At 33.5% G+C, this 27736-nt stretch overlaps 3 protein-coding genes across 3 annotated transcripts; 2 read left to right on the forward strand and 1 right to left on the reverse strand.

Moving 5' to 3' along the window:
• The first annotated feature begins 19683 nt into the window (after window positions 1–19683).
• Window positions 19684–20274, forward strand: LOC120197221. Its single transcript, XM_039198823.1, has 2 exons — window positions 19684–19806; window positions 19946–20274. Exons 1-2 carry the CDS (start codon window positions 19701–19703, stop codon window positions 20179–20181), a joined length of 342 nt encoding a protein of 113 aa, XP_039054754.1. The 5' UTR covers window positions 19684–19700; the 3' UTR covers window positions 20182–20274.
• Window positions 20275–24392: 4118 nt separating this feature from the next.
• LOC120197154 (zinc finger protein 7-like) lies at window positions 24393–26136 on the forward strand. The gene is made up of 3 exons (XM_039198758.1): window positions 24393–24404; window positions 24551–25272; window positions 25448–26136. Exons 1-2 carry the CDS (start codon window positions 24393–24395, stop codon window positions 25226–25228), a joined length of 690 nt encoding a protein of 229 aa, XP_039054689.1. The 3' UTR covers window positions 25229–25272; window positions 25448–26136.
• A 197-nt stretch (window positions 26137–26333) lies between these two features.
• Window positions 26334–27300, reverse strand: LOC120197187 (probable transmembrane ascorbate ferrireductase 3). Its single transcript, XM_039198789.1, has 4 exons — window positions 27100–27300; window positions 26971–27019; window positions 26688–26887; window positions 26334–26601 (listed from the first exon to the last, which is right to left on the reverse strand). Exons 1-4 carry the CDS (start codon window positions 27271–27273, stop codon window positions 26344–26346), a joined length of 681 nt encoding a protein of 226 aa, XP_039054720.1. The 5' UTR covers window positions 27274–27300; the 3' UTR covers window positions 26334–26343.
• Between the last annotated feature and the right edge of the window lie 436 nt (window positions 27301–27736).

The following is a 27736-nucleotide window of genomic DNA, read 5'->3' on the forward strand; positions in this document are numbered from 1 at the left end:
TAGATTCGTCGTATCTGTTCTAAATGCCTTCAATCATTTGACTATGAATACTCAATCACCCTGCTACAGTCGCTAGTGCAATTATTGGTGGCCAACAGCTTACCAAATAGCACCAACCGAACCTTTATATATATATATATATATATAAGTTTAATTACTTAAAAGATCATATGATTATGGAGTTAAATTTTGAACACTCTTTTAATATGATATATCCTTCACACGTTACCTTTGCTTGTGTTGAAATTACCCATCCCTCTAAATAATATATATATATACACACACTCATATAGTTTAACCGAAATTCATCTAAATATGTAATTAGTTTGAACCATAGTTTATCATTATTCTTTAAAACATATAATGTTATAATTTGGCCTAACGGTTTTATTAACAAGAGACGTGAATAGTATATATGTTTGAGATGAAATTGAAATGTTCAAAAAGCTTGGGGACTAATTTAGGGTGAAGGTCATAGTTTGAGGATAGAATTGAAATGTTCAAAAGTTTGGAAACTAATTTAGAATGACAATCATAGTTTAAGGATATAATTGGAATATTTAAGAGTTTAGGGACTAATCTAGAATGAGAATCGTAATTTGAGGACATGTGATGCAATTAACTCTATTTATATAATGGTTCTAGTAATTGATTTTTTTTATATTTTATAAAAGTATTTTCAAATTTATCTAATTCATATGAAATGATCATTAAATTTTATTAAATTATTATAAAATAATCATTAAATTTTATTGAAATATTAGGTATTATTTAATTTTTATATATTTTTACACTTATTATAACATCACGACGATTGTGCAATTAACAGATTTGATAATTATTTTATATTTTTTAAAAACTTAATCAATTTTATATTATATAAATATCTTAAATAAGGATGAATCGAATGACTTTAATAATAAACGAATTGTTATTATTATTTAAGATCCCATGTTTAAGCACGGAGAATACAAAAGGTGTGACCTATTTTGTTGGTTTCCTAGAGTTGAAGGCTGTGAAATGTAAAATTTTGAATAGAAATTCCATATCAAGTTGTACACATCATTGATATTATCTTTGCTTGTTTCCCCATATCCTCACCGTCGAACCAACTTCCCTCCTCCCTGTCTTTCAACAGACGGCCCAGATTACTGGCGTGCGACGTCGAGACCCAGCTGCGTCCCGCCCTGTATTTCCTCCTAAGCATCGGAATCTCCGAGGTAAGAAAACACACTTCCTTACTGTCTTGCAGCGTGGAAAATAAACTCATCCCCCGCATTGATTACTTCCGAATAATCGGATTCTCTCACAGGCAATCGGTTTCAATGTTCCGTAGGTTTCCCCGGCTGTTTCAATTACAGCGTTAAGGGAAATTACGAACCCAGATTGAATTACTTTGTGGTGGAAATGGGGAGGGATTCCCTCAGTATTTTTGGTTTAGCTTGGAAAATAGGATTCAGCACAGGCATCAAATTGTGAAATTTAATACTATGATTCAATATACAGTGAAAAAATAATTGATTTTTATGTGGCTGCCTCATTTGATTCAATATTTTGAAGGTGGTGTAGTCAGGATCGGACGCAAGATTTTGCGTCGGGTGGACTTTTAGAAGTAGGGGATGATGTACTTTATCTAAACTATACGATAGCGACTAACTAGCAACTCTCCTCTCGGTCCATCCCTGACAGTAGAAATCTCTACCAATGGCCACTTAAGTGCACAGCTCTAAGGGCAGAGACCGAACTGTGGAACACTCCCAATGGCATTCGAATGGATTTGGGAATAAAGTCAAATGACATAATTTTATTTTCATGGTCCTCTCATTGAAGAGCAAATGTGAAGTTTAGACATGAAGCTCTCTCTATATGTTCACTCCAAATAATTTAATCTTTCTCTTGATTTGAATTTTGAACTTACTCTTAGGCTCTTCATAGTCGCGTTGATACCTTTCTATAAATGTGATTTCGTCATTTTGTCTTTAGACTTTTTTTCATTAAGAATTGTGGCCAACTATAAAACATGCAATTTCTAAGTTATTCATGTGCGAGGGAGGTGCCCACAAGTACCCACTTCTTCCTCAAACTGTCTATAACGTCAACCGAAAATCTTATACCTTCTTCGAATTGGAACAGGGCAGCCACAACAGCAAATGAGAACATTATGACGCGTTGGTCTATTTCGATATGGGTTAATCGCCTTACGTACCAACGTCTGTCTTGTCCTTGGTCCATGTCGCTCAACAATACTAAATTTAAATATGTGATTGCAGATTAATCTATGAAGATATTGTGAGCATGTCACTAATACCAAAATCCTTTATATAATTTACGAAGAACAATGTCTTTTTAACGTATAGGTGGATACCACTTGTATGAAAAGGTATGTCTCTGTTGATAATTGGTTCAGATTTCTTCAGTGGCAGGACGAAACTTTGTTCTGTTGGCTATATTAAATTTTGCATGTGCCCCCTGTGGTTTTCGCTTTTTCACGTTAAGTCCCCACAGTTTTCTTTTGCTTAGAATATAGTACCTCGTGCATTGCATCAAGTTATATGTTTTATTATTTATCCTTTTTATTTGGCTAATATATTCAAGTGTTTAATAGGTGAATTTGAGTTCTGGGCTTTGTTCGTACCATTAAACAAAGCTTTTACCAGTGGCCACATTTGATTGCTTCTATCGTCTCGAAAATAAAAACATTTCAGAATAAGATCGATGGCTTAAATGCACTATTTCCCCCATAAACGAAGCATTTTATATTAAGTTGTCCTTAAAATCTAAATTTTAATTTGTCTTAAATCGTTAACTATGTTAAAAAAAAGGATAAACAATACATTTAGTCGCATTTTAGAATAGACTATATTTTACTGTCGAACTCATTATTAAATTTAAATTTTTATTCATCCAACGATAAACTTAACAATAAACTTGAACACATTCACCATGTCACTAGCACGAGCAAAATATAAAAGAAAAATGATTTTTTTAAAATAAATTAATGAAATAATTTTAATGTGAAAATGTGATTATTTTTATATTTTATTTTTCTTGATAAGATAAAATCACGTTAAGTTGAAATTGAAAAATAAAGAAGACAACTGTTTATTTAGAACCACAAACTTTATTACATAACAAATATTCTGTCAAAAATGACATGATTTTATTTTCATGTGGTTCCCCTCATTGAAGAGCAAATGTGAAGTTTAGACATGAAGCTCTCCCCATATGTCCGCTCCAAATAACTTGATTTGTCTCTTGATTTGAATTTTGAACCTGCTCTCAGGCTCTTCATAGTCTCGTCGATGTCTTTCTATAAACGTGATCTCGTCATTCGCCTTCAGACCTTTCTCCATCGAGAATTGTGGCCAACTAAAAGACACACAATTCCCAAATTGTTCATGTGCAAGGGATGTGCCCAGAAATATCCACTTCTTCTTCAAACTGTCTACGACGTCAACGGTAAACCTTATACCTTCTTCAAATTGGAACAGGACAGCCACAACGGCAAATGGGAACACTATGACGCGTTGGTCTATTTCGATCTGGGTTAATCGCCTTACATACCTACGCATGTCTTGTCCTTGGTCCATGTCCCACAACAATACAAAATTTTGATATGTAATTTCAGATTAATATGTGAGGATGCTGTGAGAGTAACACTCGTACTAAAGTCCTTTATATAATTGATGAAGAAGAATGTCTTTTTGACGTATAGGTAGATGTCATTTTGATGAAAAGTTGCGTACTTTTTTTTTACCAATGAATGGATGAAACCTTCGCTCAACTACTAGTGAACAAACATTACTTTTCGTCATTATTCTTTAACTAAACGTTAAATCAAACAATTATAACTGATTGTACGTATAATATTTGTGAGTAGTTGAGCGTTGATAATTTTTTTGATGTTTTCTATTTAAAATTTGATGTATTTATTAGATAATTTTAAGCATAATGATGAAAAAAATTCACATAAAAAATTATTTAGTTTTGTATACTCTTATAATTTAATTGTTTTATACTTATTTTTGAACATTGAATTTTTATGTCCGTCCCATGTCATTAAAATTTAAAAAAATGAGTATGTCTTTGTTGATAATTGGATTTTTAGCCGGCTATGATGGCAAGCTTAGGTTTGTCTTTGGCTAACATATTCAAGTGTTTAATTAGGTGAATTTGAGTTCTGGGCTTTGTTCGTACCATTAAACAAATCATTTACAGGTGTCCACATTTGATTTCTTCTATAGTCTTGAAAAAAAAAAACATTTCAGTATAAATCAATGGCTTAATTGCACTATTTTCCCATAAACTTTGTATCGAATTGTCTTTAAGTCTAAATTGTTATCTTATTCGTCTTAAATCGGTAATTATGTTAAAAAATAAAATAAGACTTATCAGTGAATAAATTTTAATGTGAAAATGAAATTATTTTATATATATTTTTTGATAAGATAAAAGTACGTTCAATTGAAATTAGAAAAACAAAGAAGACGAATGTTTATTTAGAACCACATACTTTATTACATAACAAATATTCTGTCATGAATGACATAATTTTATTTTCTTGTGATTCCCACTCATGGAAGAACATAGTGCAGTTTAAATATGAAACTCTCCCCATATGTTCGCTCCAAATAATCTAATATGTCTCTTGATTTGAATTTTGAACCTGCTCTAAGGCTCTTCATAGTTTGGTTGATGTCTTTCAATAAATGTGACCTCGTCATTCGTCTTCAAATCTTTTTTGAAAACTGTGACCAACTAAAAGACACGCAATAATAATTTCTTCGTTTAATCATTGTGCTTAAAGATTTTCCAACATATGATCAAATATAATGAAATCTCAAATTGCGCATTCACCTCTTGTTTGGTTTTTGTTCTTCAATTTTCCGCCATGTAAAATTGTAAACCCAAGCAGTGTTCTGTCTTTCAGCTTTTTATTTACAAACAAAAAATGGAGGAAGAATTGTTGGAACACAACACCGATTGCGTTTATTTCTTAGCCTTTCCCCTCACTTGCAAGAAGGTATTTATTTTCTCTTTTGGGCTATCCGGAAGTAAACTTTACCTCTTTTGCACTTTCCCATTTTCAGCTCGCATTGTGTGTTTTTTGTTGAAATTTTTATGTTTCTGAAATAGGGTCCTAGGCTAAATTTTTTTGATCTTCTTGTTTGCTTTTTTTTGATTTTATCAAGTTTCAATTCAAAATACAAGTTACAAGTCCAATGCTTACTAGAATCACAATCGAGCAAACTTCATATATGATTCGGTAATCATCATAATCAGGATCATATCACTTTTCTTTCATCGCATTCGAATGGATTAAGGGATATCTTATAAAAGTAAGATTAATTAAAATTGAAAAATAGAGAAGATGAATATTTATTTGGAACCACATACTTTATTACATAAGAAAGTCATAAATGACATAATTTTATTTTCATATGGGCCCATCATTGAAGAGCAAATGTGCAATTTAGACATAAATCTCTCCCCACATGTTCATTCCAAATAATCTGAATTGTCTTTGATTTGAATTTTCAACATGCTTCGAGGCTCTTCATAGTCTCGTTGATTCCTTATAAATGTGACGTCGTCATTCACCTTGAGATCTTTTTCCATTGAGAACTATGACCAACTAAAAGACGCACAATTCCCAAGTTGTTCATGTGTAAGGGATGTGCTCACAAATACTCACTTCTTTTTCAAACTGTCTATAACGTCAACAGAAAACGTTATACCTTCTTCAAATTGGAACAGAGCAACCACAACAACAAATGGGAACGTTATGACGCGTTGGTATATTTCGATCTGGTTCTGCCTTATCTCTGGTCCATGTCTCACAACAATATTAAATTTAAATATGATTTTAAATTAATTTATGAAGATACTGTGATAATATCACTCATACTAAAGCCTTTTAACGTATAAGTGGATACCATTGGAGGTAAAAAACATGCAATTTTCCTCTTTACTCTATCTCTTTTGTTCTTTGTTTTTTATTTTTATTTTCTTTGTGTTGTAGCCTCTCTTGGTGGCTAAGAGTAGCTACGTTTGTGTTTGCACTTCCACACCATAGACCAACCTTGGCTACTTGGAGTAGCCACGTTGGTGTTAAAGCTTCCGCATCCTAGAAGCCTTGATGGTTTGATTCCAACTTTGGTGAGTTTGCATGCTCACTAGGCTTGGATAAGACCTATTTAATCGCAGAGAAGATCCAGAAGTGTCAAGAAACGTCTAAGGCCGCACGTCCCGTCAGACCTTAACTCTGATATTACGACAGTTTAGGCTTGAAAATTCTGATGACAAGACAATGAAGTTTTCCCTCAACTAGTTAACAGACATTACTTTCGTCATTATTCTTTTAAGTAAACGATGAATCAAACTAATTTGCATTGATTATACGTATAATATTATATGATTTTTCTTGACCAAATGTTTGAAATAATTAATGAACCAATATGAAAAGAATACAATAATTTTAAACGACATTTCAATCCTGTATTTGAACCTGTACAATAAGGGCATCAGCCCAACGCCCATAATTAAAAAGTCTATATACAATTAAAAAATGATAAAGTATTTATTTAGTCATACATTTATTATTTTATTTTTGTTTTAGTCTTTTAAATATTATTTTTTGAAAAATTATATTTAATGTAACATTTTTGCTATCTACTATTAAAAAATTAATGGTAATGTTGACGTGATAAATTTTAAATATTTTTCTATTTTCCACTTAATGTTCTTTTTTTTTATTTTTTAATAAGATGGAAAAGATTGAAATCGTACTTGGGCCCTCTTAAATTTGTGTGAGTAGTTGAGTGTTTAATATTTTTTTTTGATGTTTTCTATTTAAAATTTAATATATTTATTAGACAATTTTAAACATAATGATGAAAACAATTCACAAAAAGAAATTATTTAATTTTGTATACTCTTATAATTTAATTGTCAGGTAAGGCATTACATATTTCAATTTATATTAAGTGCGGACTATTAAAAATATTAACATAAATGGGGCACATTCACCATGTCAGTAGCATGAGCAAAATATAAAAGAAAAATGATTTCTTAAAGAAATTTGTGAAATAATTTTAATGTGAAAATGTAATTATTTTTATTTTATTTTCTTAATAAGATAAAAGTACGTTCAATTGAAATTAAAAAACAAAGATGACGAATGTTTATTTAGAACCATATACTTTATTACATAACAAATATTCTGTCATAAATGACATAATTTTATTTTCTTGTGATTCCCACTCATTGAAGAACATAGTGCAGTTTAGACATGAAGTTCTCCACATATATCCGCTCCAAATAATCTAATTTGTCTCTTGATTTGAATTTTGAACCTGCTCCGAGACACTTCATAGTGTGGTTGATGTCTTTCAATAAATGTGACCTCGTCATTCGTTTTCAAATCTTTCTCCATTGAAAACTGTGACCAACTAAAGGACACGCAATTCCCAAGTTGTTCATGTGCAAGGGATGTGCCTACAAATACCCACTTCTTCTTCAAACTATTTATAATGTTAACGGAAAACTTTATACCTTCTTCAAATTGGAATAGGACAGACACAACAACAGATGGGACAATCCTCGTCCACCGGCAACGGTGACTGTTGTTGGAAGATTAGGGTGAAAACCCTAATATGTTTTGGGTTATCAAGTGGGCCGGTTCGAGTCGGATACTGGTCGGATCCTGAGTTGCTGAGTGGCTTCAGGTTGGGCTAGTACTACTTTGGGTTTGATTTGGGCCCTTTTGTAATGGGTTAGATTTTCTTTGTATGGACCTGTAAAATGTAAATTAATAATAATAATAATAATAATTATTATAATAATAATGGAAACCCGAACAAAAACGAATGTCTACAATACTAAATTTAAATATTTGATTTAAGATTAATCTATGAAGATATTGTGAGCATGTCACTAATACCAAAATCCTTTATATAATTTACGAAGAACAATGTCTTTTTAACGTATAGGTGGATACCACTTGGATGAAACGACATGTATGTCTCTGTTACAAACATTACTAAAATCTAAAAAACGAGTATGTCTCTGTTGATAATTTGTTCAGATTTCTTCAGTGGCAGTTCGACGAGGACGAAGCCTTGTTCTGTTGGTTATATTAAATTGCACATGTCCCCCTTGCGGTCTTCTCTTTTTCACGTTAAGTCCCTACAATTTTCTTCTGCTTGGAATATAGTACCTCGTGCATTACATCAAGTTATAAGATAAAACATTTCAGAATAAGATCGATGGCTTAAATGCACTATTTTCCCCATAAACGACGCATTTTATAATTAAGTTTCCATAAAATCTAAATTTTAATTTGTCTTAAATCGTTAACTATGTTAGAAAAAAAAGGATAAACGATATATTTAGTCGCATTTTAGAATAGACTATATTTTACACTCAAAATCATTATTAAATTTAAATTTTTATTCATCCACCGATAAAATAATAATACTCATTTAAGCCATTATATATTTCAATTTGTGTTAAGTTTGGACTATCAACAAAAATTAACAATAGACTTGAGCACATTCACCATGTCACTAGCAGGAGCAAAATATGAAAGAAAAATGATTTTTTAAATAAATTAGTGAAATAATTTTAATGTGAAAATGTAATTATTTTTATATTTTATTTTTCTTGATAAGATAAAAGTACGTTCAATTGAAATTGAAAAATAAAGAAGACAAAGGTTTATTTGGGACCACAAACTTTATTACATAACAAATATTCTGACATAAATGACATGATTTTATTTTCATGTGGTTCCCCTCAGTGAAGAGCAAATGTGAAGTTTAGACATGAAACTCTCTCCATATGTCCGTTCCAAATAACCTGATCTGTCTCTTGATTTGAATTTTGAATATGCTCTCAGGCTCTTCATAGTCCCGTCGATGTCTTTCTATAAACGTGATCTCGTCATTTGCCTTCAGACCTTTCTCCATTGAAAATATTGGCCAACTAAAAGACACACAATTCCCAAATTGTTCATGCGCAAGTGATGTGCCCAGAAATACCCACTTCTTCTTCAACCTGTCTACGACGTCGACGGTAAACCTTATACCTTCTTCAAATTGGAACAGGACAGCCACCACAGCAAATGGGAACACTATGACGCGTTGGTCTATTTCGATCTGGGTTAATCGCCTTACATACCTACGCATGTCTTGTCCTTGGTCCATGTCCCACGACAATACAAAATTTTGATATGTAATTTCAGATTAATATGTGAGGATGCTGTGAGAGTAACACTCATTCTAAAGTCCTTTATATAATTGATGAAGCAAAATGTCTTTTTGACGTATAGGTAGATGTCATTTTGATGAAAAGTTACGTACTTTTTTATCAATGAATAGATGAAACCTTCCCTCGACTACTTATATAATTCAGCCCTAATTTATTTTTTACTTATATAATTTAGTCCTAATTTTTTTAATCTCACATTTTACTTTTAAAATTGGGGGCCCCTAATTTTTTTTAATCTCACTTTCTACCTTTATAATTGAGCTCCGTAATTTTTTAAATCACACTTTTTTACTTTTATAGTTTAATCCCTTAATTTAATCATTTTTCTACTTAATGTAATATTAAATTAATTGTTCAAAGTAATAGAATACACTCTCGTTTTATAAGGCTTATAACTTAATTTTGCTCAAGGCCCTGAAAATATATAAGACGACTCTACAAACTAAATAGATACGATCGTCTAACATTGAATTTAATTACGAAGGGTCTGGTAAATTTAGCAGAAGTCTGGAAGGTTATAAAACTTTGAAATTCATGAGTTGACATGAAAGATTCTAAGAGAATAAAAAGTAAAGCCACTCAAATGCTACTACAAATTCTCAATTATATTTATATTTATCTTTTATTTCTCATCTTATCAAGTATCAATTCAAAATACAAGTTACAAGTCCAATGCTTACTAGAATCACAATCGAGCAAACTTCATATATGATTCGGTAATCATCATAATCAGGATCATATCACTTTTCTTTCATCGCATTCGAATGGATTAAGGGATATCTTATAAAAGTAAGATTAATTAAAATTGAAAAATAGAGAAGATGAATGTTTATTTGGAACCACATACTTTATTACATAAGAAAGTCATAAATGACATAATTTTATTTTCATATGGGTCCATCATTGAAGAGCAAATGTGCAATTTAGACATACATCTCTCCCCACATGTTCATTCCAAATAACCTGAATTGTCTTTGATTTGAATTTTCAACATGCTTCGAGGCTCTTCATAGTCTCGTTGATTCCTTATAAATGTGACGTCGTCATTCACCTTGAGATCTTTTTCCATTGAGAACTATGACCAACTAAAAGACGCACAATTCCCAAGTTGTTCATGTGTAAGGGATGTGCTCATAAATACTCACTTCTTTTTCAAGCTGTCTATAACGTCAACAGAAAACGTTATACCTTCTTCAAATTGGAACAGAGCAACCACAACAACAAATGGGAACGTTATGACGCGTTGGTATATTTCGATTTGGTTCTGCCTTATCTCTGGTCCATGTCTCACAACAATATTAAATTTAAATATGATTTTAAATTAATTTATGAAGATACTGTGATAATATCACTCATACTAAAGCCTTTAACGTATAAGTGGATACCATTGGAGGTAAAAAACATGCAATTTTCCTCTTTACTCTATCTCTTTTGTTCTTTGTTTTTTATTTTTATTTTCTTTGTGTTGTAGCCTCTCTTGGTGGCTAAGAGTAGCTACGTTTGTGTTTGCACTTCCACACCATAGACCAACCTTGGCTACTTGGAGTAGCCACGTTGGTGTTAAAGCTTCCGCATCCTAGAAGCCTTGATGGTTTGATTCCAACTTTGGTGAGTTTGCATGCTCACTAGGCTTGGATAAGACCTATTTAATCGCAGAGAAGATCCAGAAGTGTCAAGAAACGTCTAAGGCCGCACGTCCCGTCAGACCTTAACTCTGATATTAAGACAGTTTAGGCTTGAAAATTCTGATGACAAGACAATGAAGTTTTCCCTCAACTAGTTAACAGACATTACTTTCGTCATTATTCTTTTAAGTAAACGATGAATCAAACTAATTTGCATTGATTATACGTATAATATTATATGATTTTTCTTGACCAAATGTTTGAAATAATTAATGAACCAATATGAAAAGAATACAATAATTTTAAACGACATTTCAATCCTGTATTTGAACCTGTACAATAAGGGCATCAGCCCAACGCCCATAATTAAAAAGTCTATATACAATTAAAAAATGATAAAGTATTTATTTAGTCATACATTTATTATTTTATTTTTGTTTTAGTCTTTTAAATATTGTTTTTTGAAAAATTATATTTAATGTAACATTTTTGCTATCTACTATTAAAAAATTAATGGTAATGTTGACGTGATAAATTTTAAATATTTTTCTATTTTCCACTTAATGTTCTTTTTTTTTATTTTTTAATAAGATGGAAAAGATTGAAATCGTACTTGGGCCCTCTTAAATTTGTGTGAGTAGTTGAGTGTTTAATAATTTTTTTTGATGTTTTCTATTTAAAATTTAATATATTTATTAGACAATTTTAAACATAATGATGAAAACAATTCACAAAAAGAAATTATTTAATTTTGTATACTCTTATAATTTAATTGTCAGGTAAGGCATTACATATTTCAATTTATATTAAGTGCGGACTATTAAAAATATTAACATAAATGGGGCACATTCACCATGTCACTAGCATGAGCAAAATATAAAAGAAAAATGATTTCTTAAAGAAATTTGTGAAATAATTTTAATGTGAAAATGTAATTATTTTTATATTTTATTTTCTTGATAAGATAAAAGTACGTTCAATTGAAATTAAAAAACAAAGATGACGAATGTTTATTTAGAACCATATACTTTATTACATAACAAATATTCTGTCATAAATGACATAATTTTATTTTCTTGTGATTCCCACTCATTGAAGAACATAGTGCAGTTTAGACATGAAGTTCTCCCCATATATCCGCTCCAAATAATCTAATTTGTCTCTTGATTTGAATTTTGAACCTGCTCCGAGACACTTCATAGTGTGGCTGATGTCTTTCAATAAATGTGACCTCGTCATTCGTTTTCAAATCTTTCTCCATTGAAAACTGTGACCAACTAAAGGACACGCAATTCCCAAGTTGTTCATGTGCAAGGGATGTGCCTACAAATACCCACTTCTTCTTCAAACTATTTATAATGTTAACGGAAAACTTTATACCTTCTTCAAATTGGAATAGGACATTCACAACAACAAATGGGACAATCCTCGTCCACCGGCAACGGTGACTGTTGTTGGAAGATTAGGGTGAAAACCCTAATATGTTTTGGGTTATCAAGTGGGCCGGTTCGAGTCGGATACTGGTCGGATCCTGAGTTGCTAAGTGGCTTCAGGTTGGGCTAGTACTACTTTGGGTTTGATTTGGGCCCTTTTGTAATGGGTTAGATTTTCTTTGTATGAACCTGTAAAATGTAAATTAATAATAATAATAATAATGGAAACCCGAACAAAAACGAGTGTCTACAATACTAAATTTAAATATTTGATTTAAGATTAATCTATGAAGATATTGTGAGCATGTCACTAATACCAAAATTCTTTATATAATTTACGAAGAACAATGTCTTTTTAACGTATAGGTGGATACCACTTGGATGAAACGACATGTATGTCTCTGTTACAAACATTACTAAAATCTAAAAAACGAGTATGTCTCTGTTGATAATTTGTTCAGATTTCTTCAGTGGCAGTTCGACGAGGACGAAGCCTTGTTCTGTTGGCTATATTAAATTGCACATGTCCCCCTTGCGGTCTTCTCTTTTTCACGTTAAGTCCCTACAATTTTCTTCTGCTTGGAATATAGTACCTCGTGCATTACATCAAGTTATAAGATAAAACATTTCAGAATAAGATCGATGGCTTAAATGCACTATTTTCCCCATAAACGACACATTTTATATTAAGTTTTCCTTAAAATCTAAATTTTAATTTGTCTTAAATCGTTAACTATGTTAGAAAAAAAAGGATAAACGATATATTTAGTCGCATTTTAGAATAGACTATATTTACACTCGAAATCATTATTAAATTTAAATTTTTATTCATCCACCGATAAAATAATAATACTCATTTAAGCCATTATATATTTCAATTTGTGTTAAGTTTGGACTATCAACAAAAATTAACAATAAACTTGAGCACATTCACCATGTCACTAGCACGAGCAAAATATGAAAGAAAAATGTTTTTTTTTAAGAAATTAGTGAAATAATTTTAATGTGAAAATGTAATTATTTTTATATTTTATTTTTCTTGATAAGATAAAAGTACGTTCAATTGAAATTGAAAAATAAAGAAGACAAATGTTTATTTCGGACCACAAACTTTATTACATAACAAATATTCTGTCATAAATGACATGATTTTATTTTCATGTGGTTCCCCTCAGTGAAGAGCAAATGTGAAGTTTAGACATGAAGCTCTCCCCATATGTCCGCTCCAAATAACTTGATCTGTCTCTTGATTTGAATTTTGAACCTGCTCTCAGGCTCTTCATAGTCCCGTCGATGTCTTTCTATAAACGTGATCTCGTCGTTCGCCTTCAGACCTTTCTCCATCGAGAATTGTGGCCAACTAAAAGACACACAATTCCCAAATTGTTCATGCGCAAGGGATGTGCCCAGAAATACCCACTTCTTCTTCAAGCTGTCTACGACGTCGACGGTAAACCTTATACCTTCTTCAAATTGGAACAGGACAGCCACAACGGCAAATGGGAACACTATGACGCGTTGGTCTATTTCGATCTGGGTTAATCGCCTTACATACCTACGCATGACTTGTCCTTGGTCCATGTCCCACGACAAAACAAAATTTTGATATGTAATTTCAGATTAATATGTGAGGATGCTGTGAGAGTAACACTCATACTAAAGTCCTTTATATAATTGATGAAGAAGAATGTCTTTTTGACGTATAGGTAGATGTCATTTTGATGAAAAGTTGCGTACTTTTTTTTACCAATGAATGGATGAAACCTTCCCTCAACTACTAGTGAACAAATATTACTTTTCGTCATTATTCTTTAAGTAAACGTTAAATCAAACAATATTAAAATATTAAAAAAATTACATAATAAATAAATAAAATTTAAAAATTCATAATACACCATTCATATATAAAAATTGATGATTTAAAGTTAATTTTAAGGATATATATATATATATATATATATTAAAATTTATTTCCAAAAGAAAAACATTAAAAATATTAAAATCAATTGTAATTTAATCTTCGAATATGATATTAACAAATCAATAATTTTTTTAAGAAAATTAAAACTTTTAAGTTAAGAGTACATAATACAAACCTATGAAAAATTTAGGAATTCAAATTTAGTTTGAAGGTAAAAATATTAAAGAACCTAAAATAAAAATATAATTTAAACTAATATATATATATATACCAGATCGGATTGGGTATCCGATTACAAATTTTTTTTTTGGCCCAGATCAGGTCCAATTACCCAAAAAAATCACGGATCAGGTATAATGTTTTTAGAGAATTACCCATCTTTTTAGGTTTGGGACGGCGGGTCAACGGGTCGGGTATTTTTGAACACCCCCTATTTTAGAGATTTGGAAATTTTGGGTTTTGAGATGATAGTATGGGTTATGATCGGTCAGTGGGTGATCAGCGACGTATGGGTGATCGATCATCGGAGATGACCGACAATTGGAGTAAAAGGGACTAGAATAAGAGATTCAGAGAGTTTTTTTTAATATTTTAGAAAAGATCGAGGCTTTTTCAAAAATAAAATATTTTTAATTTTAAAATTTTCTCTCTCTAAATTATCATATTGTGACACGTGCCACTAAATATATATATATATATACACATACTTAGTCCCCAACAATTTCATGTTATTATTACAGAAAGACTCCCAATGGACTTAATCCCCAAGTTTTATTTAATCATTTTTTTTCCAGAAGAGATATAAATTTGTTATACTTTCACTATATATCTAGCTGTCCCTTGTTCCCGTATGTAATGGGGTAAGGGGAGGTAAGATAATAGGTTGTCCCCAATATCAGGTTGAGAGCAGCTTCCGTAGAAGAACTCCGAATTATGAAATGTACTTCGCTATATATCTGTTAATATAAAATAAATAAAAAATAATATTTTTTGTCCTCATGTTAACACATGATACTAAAGGTTTATTAAAAAAATAGTGAAAACTTAAAGTATTTTATATTTTAGTGGTCCAATACCTTAAATTTTAACGGCCAATGCTATAGTTTATTGTAAAATTTAAGGCATTAGAGATACAGAACAAATACTAATATAATGGTCGAAGTAAACCCACTCAAGTCTCTTGCCATGCTCCTCCGAATTTACAAACTATTTTTCTCGGTTAGCGTTGGGCACTGCAGTCAACCAAATGGAGAAGAAAAAATCTAGGCTAAACTATCAATTTTAGTACTTAACCTTTCAATCTTTTCAAAACGATACTTAATGTTTAATTTTCATTTCATTTTAGTATCCGCCATTAAAAACTTATCGTGTTTAGTATCTAAAATATTAGTTTTAATCCGTTTTAGTACCTAAATTTTCAAAAAAATTAAAACATAGCGTTAAATTTTGAAAGAGATACTAAAATGAAACATATACTAAAGTTTTAACTTCGAGTACTAAAATGAAATAAAAACTAAACATTAAGTATGTTTTTAAAAAATTGAAAGTTTGTATCACTTCTACTAAATTCCCGGTCTCCTTAAATGGTGGGTCTGTTGGGTATTTTGAGGGAGCCAGGGGCTTCTTCAAGGGGATCCATTATTTCCGTATTTGTTTGTGTATTGATGAATGTTTTTTCTAGGATGCTGGGCACAACTGTTGGGGTTTGTCTGTTTAGGTATCATCCCAAATACGCTAGGGTTGGCTAAACTCTCGATATAACATTCTCGAACAAATTATTTCACGAGATAATGCTCTCTCAAGATTAATTGCTCAAATAGGGTGAAATCTACAGTGTTGGCCGTAGGTCGCCATGCCTTCCGGGCGACCTACTCCGACCTTGTAGGTCGCCATGCACTCCGGGCGACCTTGTAGGTCGCCATGCACTCCTGGCGACCTTGTAGGTCGCCATGCACTCCCTCCTGCTCCTCGCGTGATTCCTCTTGCCCTCGGATGCCCTCGCATAGCTCGCTCGGATAGCCTCGATCGGATGCCCTCGGTCGGATGGCCTCGGATACCCAGCGTGTTGGAACATGCATTGAACATGCAATCTCTCTCATAGCTCGTCGGGAAGACATGGCGACCTAGTAGGTCGCCCGGATGGCATGGCGACCTAGTAGGTCACCCGGATAGCATGGCGACCTACGATCAACACTGTAGATTTCACCCTATTTGAGCAATTAATCCTGAGAGAGCATTATCTCGTGAAATAATTTGTTCGAGAACGTTATCTCGAGAGTTTAGCCTGCTAGGGCTAGGGTTGGGCTTACCCACCTATATTACAAACTATTTTTCTAACTTAGCACATTACGTTCACATCAGAGCGGGAAACAGCAAATGGTGAAGTGAAGAAATATAAGCACATCCTTATTATTATGTCGGACGAGGGACAATTTCTGTCTTGCAGTGCAATTTCACACCAACCCAATTAATCATGGGTTGGTGAGAAAATTGAACAACTGGCTCACTATTTATAAGTAGCACCGTCTGTCATATGAAAACACATGGTAAAATAGCCACAATATTAGTTATTTTTTCGTTTGCTCTGAGCATTGGGAGAAGCTAATTATGAAGCCTTCGTTTTCTTTCATCCTTTGCTGCTCCCTCTTGGCATGGCTCGTCTTCTTCCCACATGGGATAGTCTGTCAGAAACGGTCGGTTCCAGGTCCAGGTAATGTTATCAATTTTGTACATGTAATAGCTAATTTAAGCTTTTATATGATCATTTTCAATTTATGAAAAACGCAACTACAGGTAATGGCAGTCCATGTACACATGTACCCGGAAGTAGGTCATGTCCAGGACCTGGTTGGCGTGCCATGGAAACCTCTCACACCTCAGGTCAAGTGAATTCAAGGACACCAAACAGGGACATTAATACCTGAAAAAGCTCTCAATAAAGGAACCTCCATCGGTTTTAGAATATTATTTGGATGCACCATGGTTATAATATTATGTTTTCTTCTTAGATATCTTCTCAAAAACTTTATGATTGTATATATTTCTTTCAAAAATCATGAAATAACTTCAAAACTTTCGGTTTGTATGAAAATTGTATGATCTCTTTTTGAGTTTTCAACGATGAAATATCTTATTTCAGATTTTAGTAGTAGGGAGGTAAAGAATGAGGAAGTGGTAGGGATGGCAATAGATCGGGTTAGGGTCAGGTTTTTGGTCAACTCGACCGATATGAAAATATAAACCCTTCACCTGAACCCGACCCGAAAATATATACTCTTCAACCGATTTGATTTTTAGAGTATAAATCCGGCTCGACCCGACCCGATCCAGTATAAATTAAGAATTTAATTTAAAAATAATTTTTTAAGGGAATTACATTATTATTCTCGGGTCTGATCGGGTCAGAGTTTTTTCACCCTCCATCCAAACCCGAGTTTTTTTTTAAAATCCGATTCGATCGGGTCGGAACCGTTTGGATGCGGGTAAAATTGCCACCCCTAGAAAGCGGGTTGTACATTATGAGTTTACGCTGATCAAATGGTGATATTGTGCACAATAGCAATTTAGGGTTTCACGAATTTCAGAGGTTGGGCTGGTTTCATAAATTTTAAAGTGTTTTTGTAAAAAAATTAAACAAATTAAGTAGAAGAAGACGAAAAAACGAGTTCGACGATGTCTTAAGTGATCGAAAAAAATATTAAAGAATAATGATTTTAGCGTTGCATGAATAAATCTTCATCTTAAATAAAAAAAAAAAACGGAGACAACTTCAATTGCATTGGCCTACCATGCCGTATTTAATTGACTTCCAAACAAAGACTTGGAATATTGGTTCAAGTCTACCACATTTATGGAGCCAATCTTTATTGAAGTTTAATCCTTCAGAATGGCAACCGGCGGGTTCGGAACGGGTTTTGCTCGCTTCGTCCTCGATCTGATCCTTGTCGGGTTTTTTATTGGGGCACCTTGTTGAGGATTTTTTTTTGTCTTGTCTCCGAACTCGACCCGAAATATTATACCTGAACCCGAAAATATTATATATATAATTAATATAAAATATATAAAATATTATATATAATTAATATAAAAAATAAAAAATATTATATATATATATTTGGGGAGGGGCGGGGATACCTTGCCCCGAACCTAAAAAAATCTCCGATACCCGACCCGATCTTGACCGGGTTTCGGATTTTCTCGTCGGGTTCGGGTCATTCTGCCATCCTACTTTTCTCTCTTTAACAATCCTAATATTCATATATTATAAAATATTAAGCTCTATTTGTATAGATAATTATATCATTAATCATTAAAATTTGAGCATATTTCTATTTCATTATTAAACCATGTAAAATTGGTATTATAATCATAAAATTTTCAAGTTCAATTTTCGGTCACTTGATCGTTAATATTTTAATGTTACGATGATGTGATATTTTTTTCATAATTTTTTGATAGAAAACCTAAAATTATTTACCTATCAATATATAAAATCGAGGTTTAGTGTGCTGGATTATATTATCCACTAGTTAGTGCTCTCGTTTGACGCATTTTTTTCTTTCCGTTTGGGAAATTATTTAACGAAGTCTTAAAATGATGTCCGATTATATGATATTATTTTGTTGAGTCTCTCGACTATTAAAAGTTATAAAATGATCCTTTAAGTATATGATATTATTTTATTAAGTCATTTAACTATTAAAAGTTATAAAATAGTCATCCGACAATTCATAAATTCCAAACTAGTATTTTTTCGTTAAAAATTTGTTAATCGTCTGAGCTAGACGTTAGCATGTTTATTCAATAAAACAACACACTATATCGGGGGATATTTTTTTATCACATCACAGTTAATAAATTAACGTCAAACTCAGACAACTGTTAACTTTTTAACGAAAAAAGACGAATTTGGAACATATAAATAGTCAAGTGACAATTTTGTAACTTTTAATAGTCAAAGGACTCGACAAAATAATGTCCTATAGTCGAGGGATCATTTTCTAACGTTTAATAGTAGATGACTCAACAAAGCAACAACCTTACAATCGGGAACCATTTGTGTACTTTACCCTATCTTTACTAACATTTGCAAGTAGCCGAGCCCTACATGCATGCCCTACGAAAGGAGTACTAAGGTTAAAAGTATACCCTGTCAAAGTCTCGCCATGCTTCTCCGAATTTTACAAGTAATTGCTTTTTAAAGCTACGTCTGGCCTATGCGTTACGTTCACACCGCAATGGAGGTCACCGGTCAGCTTAGGTCAACACATGCAAAGGCATTTTATGTGCAAATGTAGTCGGAAAACGACATTAACGTCGACTTTACGTGTACAATAATGGAGGTGAAGCACTAGCCCAAATCATACTAAAATGGAATACATGCATTTATAAGCAGCATGATTGTCACTTGAAAACATCTAGTGGTAAGCAATAATTTGGTTTGAAAAAATTATGGAAACCAAACGTTCATTTTGTCTCATCATTTGCTGCTGTGTTTTGGCATCGGTCCTCATCTTCTCCTATGGAACAGCCTCTCGTAATTTATTCGAGGTTCAAGGTAACGTAATCATTTTCATTCGTTCTTTGAAAATTTTAAATTATCTTATATTTTACGTATTTTCTTTATATTTTTATTAATAATCTTGGGATCGTCCCTGTATGTTGTTATTATCTTGATCCAATGCTTGGAATCGCAGAAGATGGAAATGGACAAAGCAAGGCGGGACTAATGGGACATGCATCATCTAATGCACCGTCTCAGGCCGGCCGGGATTCACCTCCGACATCACGTGGCGGCATAACTGGAAGAACCCGAAACGCGGTCACGGCGATGGCAGCTTGCTCAAGGAGTAATCGTGGTTATCTTTGTGTCCCTGGCAATAACCGACCAAAACGGCAAAACTGCACAACTTATAATAGATTGTGTCATTAAAATCCATTAAAAGAAATTGAATCTCCAACTCTTTTTGGTTTGTTTCAACTTCCATCATATAGTCCGAATAGAGTCTGCCTTGCGCTTTCGATTCACCCGGGGCAGAGTATCTGTGCTATGTACTTTGTGTATTGTGTGCTTTTACATAATATTTATTTGAATTGTAAGAAATTAGTTATCCACGAAGTATTGCTTGTTATAAAACTTCAAGAAAATGTAATAATAATCGAATGATAATTAAGTTAAATAACGAGTTAGTATGAACAAATATTTTATGTTCATTAAATAAACGAACGAACACGGACATTTATGTGTTTGGTTCATTTATGTTCACGAACAAACTCATTTATAAGCCCGTTCAAAAGTTCGTTTAGAAGCTCGTTTATCTTTTTATAATTTTAATATTAGTGAAGGTACATACTAAATTGAATATATGATGAAATTTGGAGTTTAAACTATGAATCATAAGAAGTTTAAGCACTAATTGTGTAATTTTACTATTTTCCCTATTATAACACGCAAAAAAACAAACATGTTCACGAATGTTAAACGAATATTAAACGAACAAGCCGACACTGCGAGTTTTGACCCCGAAACATCATTTACCAAATGCTAACCATACATATATGTACGTACAGTGTGTTCAACAACTTCCCTGAGAACAAATACGATGCCTATGAAGAAAAGGATTCTAAGTTTCGCCATTGTTTCTTTGTAACAAAGGAGTGATGGGCAATGCTGAAAGAAAACAAAGGTTTAAATAGAGGTTTTGGAAAATTACTGTACTAATCTGAACTTTTCTTGTGCCATTCTTACATAATAACTTCGTAAAGTAGTAAAAAATGGCATTTTTTTTAACTAGAAATTCAATGGGTGACAAGAAAGGTGAAATTTACAAGTGATGAAGTACATGACACACGAGTAAAATAAATGGGTAAACTACACATTTAATACCTAAACTACCAGTTTTGATCCGTTTTTTTATATAAACTTTCACTAATCACAAAACCCATCTTAAACTCATAATTTTAGTTTTCTTTGGCCAAAACTCAGAAGAAAGAACTTGAAAAGAAGCTTGAGAGGTAAGGATTTCACTTCTTACCTTCACAAATCTGGATTAAGAAATGAGAATCAACAAGTTTTCACCTTTGCTTAAGCACAAGGAGGAGGATAAGTTTTGAAAGTGAAGAAGAAAATAAAGTTGATGAGAAAAATGAGATATGAGAGAGTGCTCAGCTTTTCCCCTTTCCTTGTCCCATGGCATCATTAAAATTGAATTGAAGTCAGTCTTTGAGACAAAGGAAGGGTTATTTTCTCCATTAGTCCTCCTCTTTCCAAGCCCAAACAAAAAACACTCATTTTAAGTCCTAATAGGCTCAAGACCAACCCAAAGCAAGCTCAATCTAGCCTATTTTTAATGGTATAACATAGAAATCGAGGTGTTACCTATCTAATGGGTATTTGGAATTATTAAAAGTCCACTCTGATTCTCGCCTTGTGTCCTGTGCAAGGTGGAGTTAGAGTCTGTAATTTTTTTAAGGCAATATAAAAGTTAACAGACATGTACAATTATGTGGGGTTAGGGTTTTTGTACGTGACTTGGTAAAAACAAAAACATTTGGCTGTAGCTAGGTCATGCAATGCCCAAATTGCTGAAGCAGACATAACAACTGGGACAACCCTGAAATATCATGAAAACCAGATACCAAGTTGCTAGAAACAATCATAACATGGATGAAATCATGCATTCTTTGTACTTTAGCACAACTTGTGTGAGCATTTTTCTTTTCTTTTAATGAAATAGAGGAGGACACTACATAGAAGATATATGTTCCATTTGGACAATATTTTGTAATCAATCTAACTAATCGAAGTAGATGTCTCAAAGGGGGTCGAACCCAGGCAATGCAACTGGATCCATGGACCATTTAATGGGCTATTTGTGGAACCCCCATTATTAAATATCCTAGGTTTTGTTTCTCTTTTTATATTTCTTTTTAGTTTTTCTTCTTCATTTGTTTAGGAGAGTGATATTTTATATCTTTGATCAAACGATGGTTACTCGTATTTTATCATGAAACTTGTATACATTTTTATATCGGTGTTGATGGTGTTTATATTTCACTAACAATATGTTATCTTATTTTTTCTTTAGTGGTGATCGATCGACAACTGATCGATATGTAAGTGATAAAGAGATGAAGGAGAAAGGATGAAAAAGGAGAAGAATGTCCCCCCTCTCTCTCTCATATAGTATAAGGTTTATATATTGACTTTTTATTCACGTTAATGTCTAGTGTAAAATCATGATAACTATTTGTAGGTTGATATGGTGAATAGACCCAGTTGATGTGGTTAGTTGTTAATTGATTTTAGCTCAGACTTGGTCTTGTCAAAAGATCATGACTTTTCGAGAGATGTAAGGTTTCGGAGGTCCTATGTATGAAGATGTTTTTTCGGAGTCCTAATTGCGGAGGAGTTATCCGGAAGTCTTATTCATAACCATTGAGTACGATTCTCCACCCAAATTAATAGAGTGAATTATCAACTATCGACGTAATTGTTAAAAGAAATATTGAGAGAGAAAAATTAAAAAGAAAGTATGGTCCACTTACCACTTGTTTTGCATTATGATTCTTGTCCCCCACTGCTGAATAGAAACATCAAGCAAGCTTATCTTGTAGATTTGATCATCTGAATCAGATTAATCATGTACATGTAACATACATAACATTATATTCCCTTCCACAAACAAAGGATAATGTTTTTAATTATGCCAAAGTGATATTCATAAAAGTCGAAGGAGCAGAGCAGCAAAAAGGCCAAAATGTATGGGCTAGATTGGTGCATATCCATGCAAATTCCATAAGTGAGCATGGCAATGAATCTGACAATGCTGTGGAGTGATAATGGGAAGAAGAATCTGACCACAAACAACTTTTTAAATTAAGAAAAAGTTAGGATAAATTATGTATTTAGTATCTAAACTATACTTAATGTTTAATTTTTATTTCATTTTAGTATCTCGTCGTTAAAAACTTAACGCGTTTAGTACCTAGCCTATCAGTTTTGGTCCGATTTAGTACCAAAACTTTTAATTTTTTTTTAAAAATCATGTCTAACGTTTAGTTTTTGTTTCATTTTAGTATCCATCATTGAAAATTTAATGTGTTTAGTACCTAAACTATTAGTTTTGGTTGTTTTAGTACTTAAATTTTTAATTTTTTTTTCAAAACTTAACGTTAAATTTTGAATGAGATACTAAAATGAAACAAAAACTAAAATTTAAATATAATTTTAAAAAAATTAAAAATTTAAATACCAAAACGTACTGATAATTTAGATATTAAACGTATAATTTACTTATAATTTATTCAATTGACTAGCCATGTTAAATGAGCTGTGGCCTGTGTGAAGAGAATCACAGTAAAAGTATTGTTTTGCTTACCTCTTTGTTGTGAATGGTAAAATATTGGGTAAATGAACTTTGTAGTATCTAAACTATCAATTTTAGTCTGTTTTAGTACTTAAACTTTTAATTTTTTTAAAATCATACCTAAAGTTTAATTTTTTTTCATTTTATTACCATGTTCAAAATTCAACATTAAATTTTGAAAAATTTGAAAGTTTAGGTATTAAAGCGGACCAAAATTGATAGTTTAGATGCTAAACGCGATAAATTTTTAACGGAATAATACTAAAATAAAATAAAAAGTAAATGTTAATTTGAAAATATATCAAAATTAATAATTTATGTATTAAATATGTAATTTATACTAAAATATTTCACTTTCTCTCTCCACTCATTGAATTGCAGGTTATTGGAACACTGGAACAGCCCAAAATTTAACACACACTTGTTAAGTGTAATATCTTTTTTTCTCTCTCTTTGGATTTGTGAATTCTCTGACTTTGCTCCCTCGTACCCATCTCTATAAACCTCTTTTTTATTTCTCTGTCTGTCTCTCCCCTGCTTGGTAATCTTATCCCCATTTATTAACATTCTTTTTCTTCTTCAACAATCACTGTACTGTCTGTGATAGAAAATAGAAGAAGAAGAAGAAGCACACATAGCTTACAAGGTATTATATCATTCCAAGTAAGAATCTTTTTCACCATCTCACAGGAATCCAGCTTTTGCAGTGTTATTTTTTTTTCCTAAATTTGCTGCTGTTTTCAGCTTGGGGTTTTAGTATAATTCACTTCGATAGATGTATAATCCGGTTGATTCTGAGACTCGGATGATTATAATATAATATCTGATCAGAAATTTTCGTAATCAATTGATAGCGTACATTTAGTAGTGTAGCAAATGATCCATTGTTTTCTGGTATGTACTGCAGGTGTTGAAGAGGTAACTTATTAGTAGTGTAGCAATCCATACAGGATACCAAAGGGGACAGGCACAAAACGTCCTGATTTACCCGACCGAGTGGTTTCCGACGTATCTGCATCACCCGATCCCTCGAAGGACGTCATGACTACTGCTTCATGTCCTTCGAAGGGTCGACCGGACTCAGGGTCGGTCTCCCTCGACCTGACTCTGCACTTCAGCCAGACGACGCCGAGGGTTTTCTCTTGTAATTACTGCAGGCGCAAGTTCTATAGCTCGCAGGCATTGGGGGGACACCAGAATGCGCACAAGAGGGAGCGGACAATGGCAAAGCGTGCCATGCGGATAGGCATATTATCCTATAGTTACACGAGCTTAGCATCTCTGCCCCTTCACGGCTCAACATTCCGGTCCCTCGGGATCGAAGCTCATTCCGCCATGCACCAAGGAACCATGCCATCATCCGGCCATAGGCTGATAGATGAGAGAACCGGAGCACGGTTTGATCAAGGGTATTTCGGAATCCCAATGCACATGGAAGATGATGATGTAGACTTGTTCTGGCCCGGGAGTTTCAGGCAGGTGAACGACGATAAAAGAGCCGGCACCGACCAAAATTTGGACACGGCTCAAAGTTCAAATATAGGATTTGTAGCAATGGCATCACCACCAGGAACAGATCCATCTGCACTCGATCTTACCTTAAAGCTCTAATATTTTTCGTTTTCGGTTCCATCTAAACGAAACACTGATTATGTGTAGGTTTGATTAGTAGCTAATATGATTTTAATTTTATTTGTGAAAATGTTCATTATTGATAGTGTACCTTTTATTTAACAATTGAAACTCAACCCACGTGCATGCTCCCTCATAAAAACAATGTTTATAACGCGTGATGGAGTTGCTCTGGCTGGTGCTGGTGTTATGATGCAGGTTAACCGGCATGTGAATAAGGATTCGTGCAATAGTCTTCATAGGACTTCTAGTTCGGATAATCATTCATTGTTCCCATCGAAATTGGTCGCTAAGCCGTGTGTCGATAATCATTCGGTGGATTCGAGGAGGAGGGATACAGAGAATTGGAGAGTTTTGAACAGTATGGATGGAAGGAGAACCAGGAAGATTAGGAAAGAATGCTTCTCGACATTGTCTTCGAGTCGATTCCTGCCGTGGCTCTAATGATGCAGGAGCTGCCTGATGAAACACTTGAATTGACCAAAGAATACTTGAGGAACCTTATAGCAACACCCGAGAGGAAGGAAGAATTAGTTCGACTTTGAAGCCGACTCGAGAGGAGATCTGATCTCACCAAGGAGACACTCTCAAAGTGCTATAAGGATCAAGGAAGCAGAAGCAATATTGTTCCAAAGCAAAGCAGGCGAAGCACTGAGAGAAGTCGAGAGTTACAGGAGGATGATCCAGGCAAAATCCGATAAGTTGGAAGAGGAGTACGCCGAGAAGCTATCGAAACTCTGTTTACACGAGACCGAGGAAAGACGACGGAACAAAATCGAAGAACTAAATGTTTTGGAACATTCACACTGTGATTACTACAAATTGAAACTAAGAATGCAAGCAGAGATTGCCGGTTTGCTGGAAAGAATGCAAACTACAAAGCAACAATGGGCTTAAACACCCCTTTTTTCTCTTTAAATTTTCTTCTATTTTATTGCCAGTTTAAGCTCTTTTTTTATTTTTGGATTCTGCTTTATTTGTTAAAATTCTCTTGTATTTTATTTATTTTGGGTTGATTAATTAAAATATAATTATAAAATATTAATACAACATCAATCAAATCGTAAAAAATTCACCCCAAAAGAGAACAAAGATCAAACATAACGTGCAAGAGCAACACTGAGATCAACAAAAATGCCGAACAACAGGATGAAAAGCCCCAAGAAATTAACCAAACGAGCTTCCCGGTCGCTTTGCAGTTGCTGGAACGTAGCCTTCTCCATCAACCCCGTGAGCGCCGCCGCTATCGACATGTATAGCAGTGTCCGGCCGCCGCAAATGTGCCACGGAAGCAGGCTGTGCTTTGTCACCTCCGGTTGAGGAGCCATAAAGGATATCAACCCCGCCAACCACTGCACCGACACGGAGATATTTGAAATCAAACCATATAAACGAAATAGTTGCATAAAATTATACGTTCATCTCCGGCTCGATTTACCTGTACTGCAAACAAAGTAATAGTGGCGATCCCAATCCATGAATGTAGACTGTAAACATCTTCGACGTTGGACATGTCATGGAACTTGAACACAGAACAAAGTCCGACCACTCCGAGCACAAATGCCCCGAGCTGAAACATCATATGCACCACCTTCTGGACCATATGTGTCGCTTGCACCGTCTTGTACACCATCATCGCTGCATGTTTTTGACAATAATTCGTGTTATCAGTACGAAGCTCTAATGAAAATCCAATTAGTCTTCATTAATTTACCGATTACCTTCGCCGGAGAGAAATATGAATCCACAGAACATAAGAAATGGGTGAACCTGCATGTGCATGGCATGAGATTAAAAGTTGAAACTCATTTAATGAAGAACGTATAAAGATTGTTCGGTTTTTTACTCACATTGAAAACTCGAGAACCGTCGTATGAACCGTACTCGATACCTCCGCGATAATGCAGCAACCAAACCAGCATGAGGATGAAAGCTAGAATCCCGAACAAGTGAGAGAATATTGTTAGCCGAGAGGCCGAACGTCGATAATTATGCGGGACCGTTACTTGGTGATCGGAATGCATGATGATTGAGAACTCGGTGGATGGGGTTGATGTGCATGACAGAACAAGGGATGAGGGCTTAGATATATAATGATCACATTGATTCTGCTAAAGTGGCTTGGTTTCTTACAGGGACAACTTTTGTCAAAAAGAAGAAATTAAAGGACGAATCTGCAACTTTTGGATTGCTTATTGCAGGGTTTTGGCACTTTGGATGTGGGAAAACTTTGAGATTTGGCAAAGCACAATTCGGACTAATGGTTACTAATTCTTTTTGTAGGGACTAACATAACATTATTTACGAAAAATTGATTAAAAGAGTATTTAAACAAAAATAACCTCTTTAATTAATATTCAAATTGCTCTGCTGCGTAAGTTACATAGTTTACTGGGCAGTTTTTACAATTTTTTTGTTTTATGGCAGCGGTGGTGGTCTTCTCCGGCCACCACCATGTCATTTGTAGTTTTTTTTATTGTATTTTCA

This window comes from Hibiscus syriacus, unplaced genomic scaffold (genome assembly GCF_006381635.1).
Source record: "Hibiscus syriacus cultivar Baekdansim isolate YM2019G1 unplaced genomic scaffold, ASM638163v2 tig00117047_pilon, whole genome shotgun sequence".
In the NCBI taxonomy this organism is placed as follows: domain Eukaryota; kingdom Viridiplantae; phylum Streptophyta; class Magnoliopsida; order Malvales; family Malvaceae; genus Hibiscus; species Hibiscus syriacus.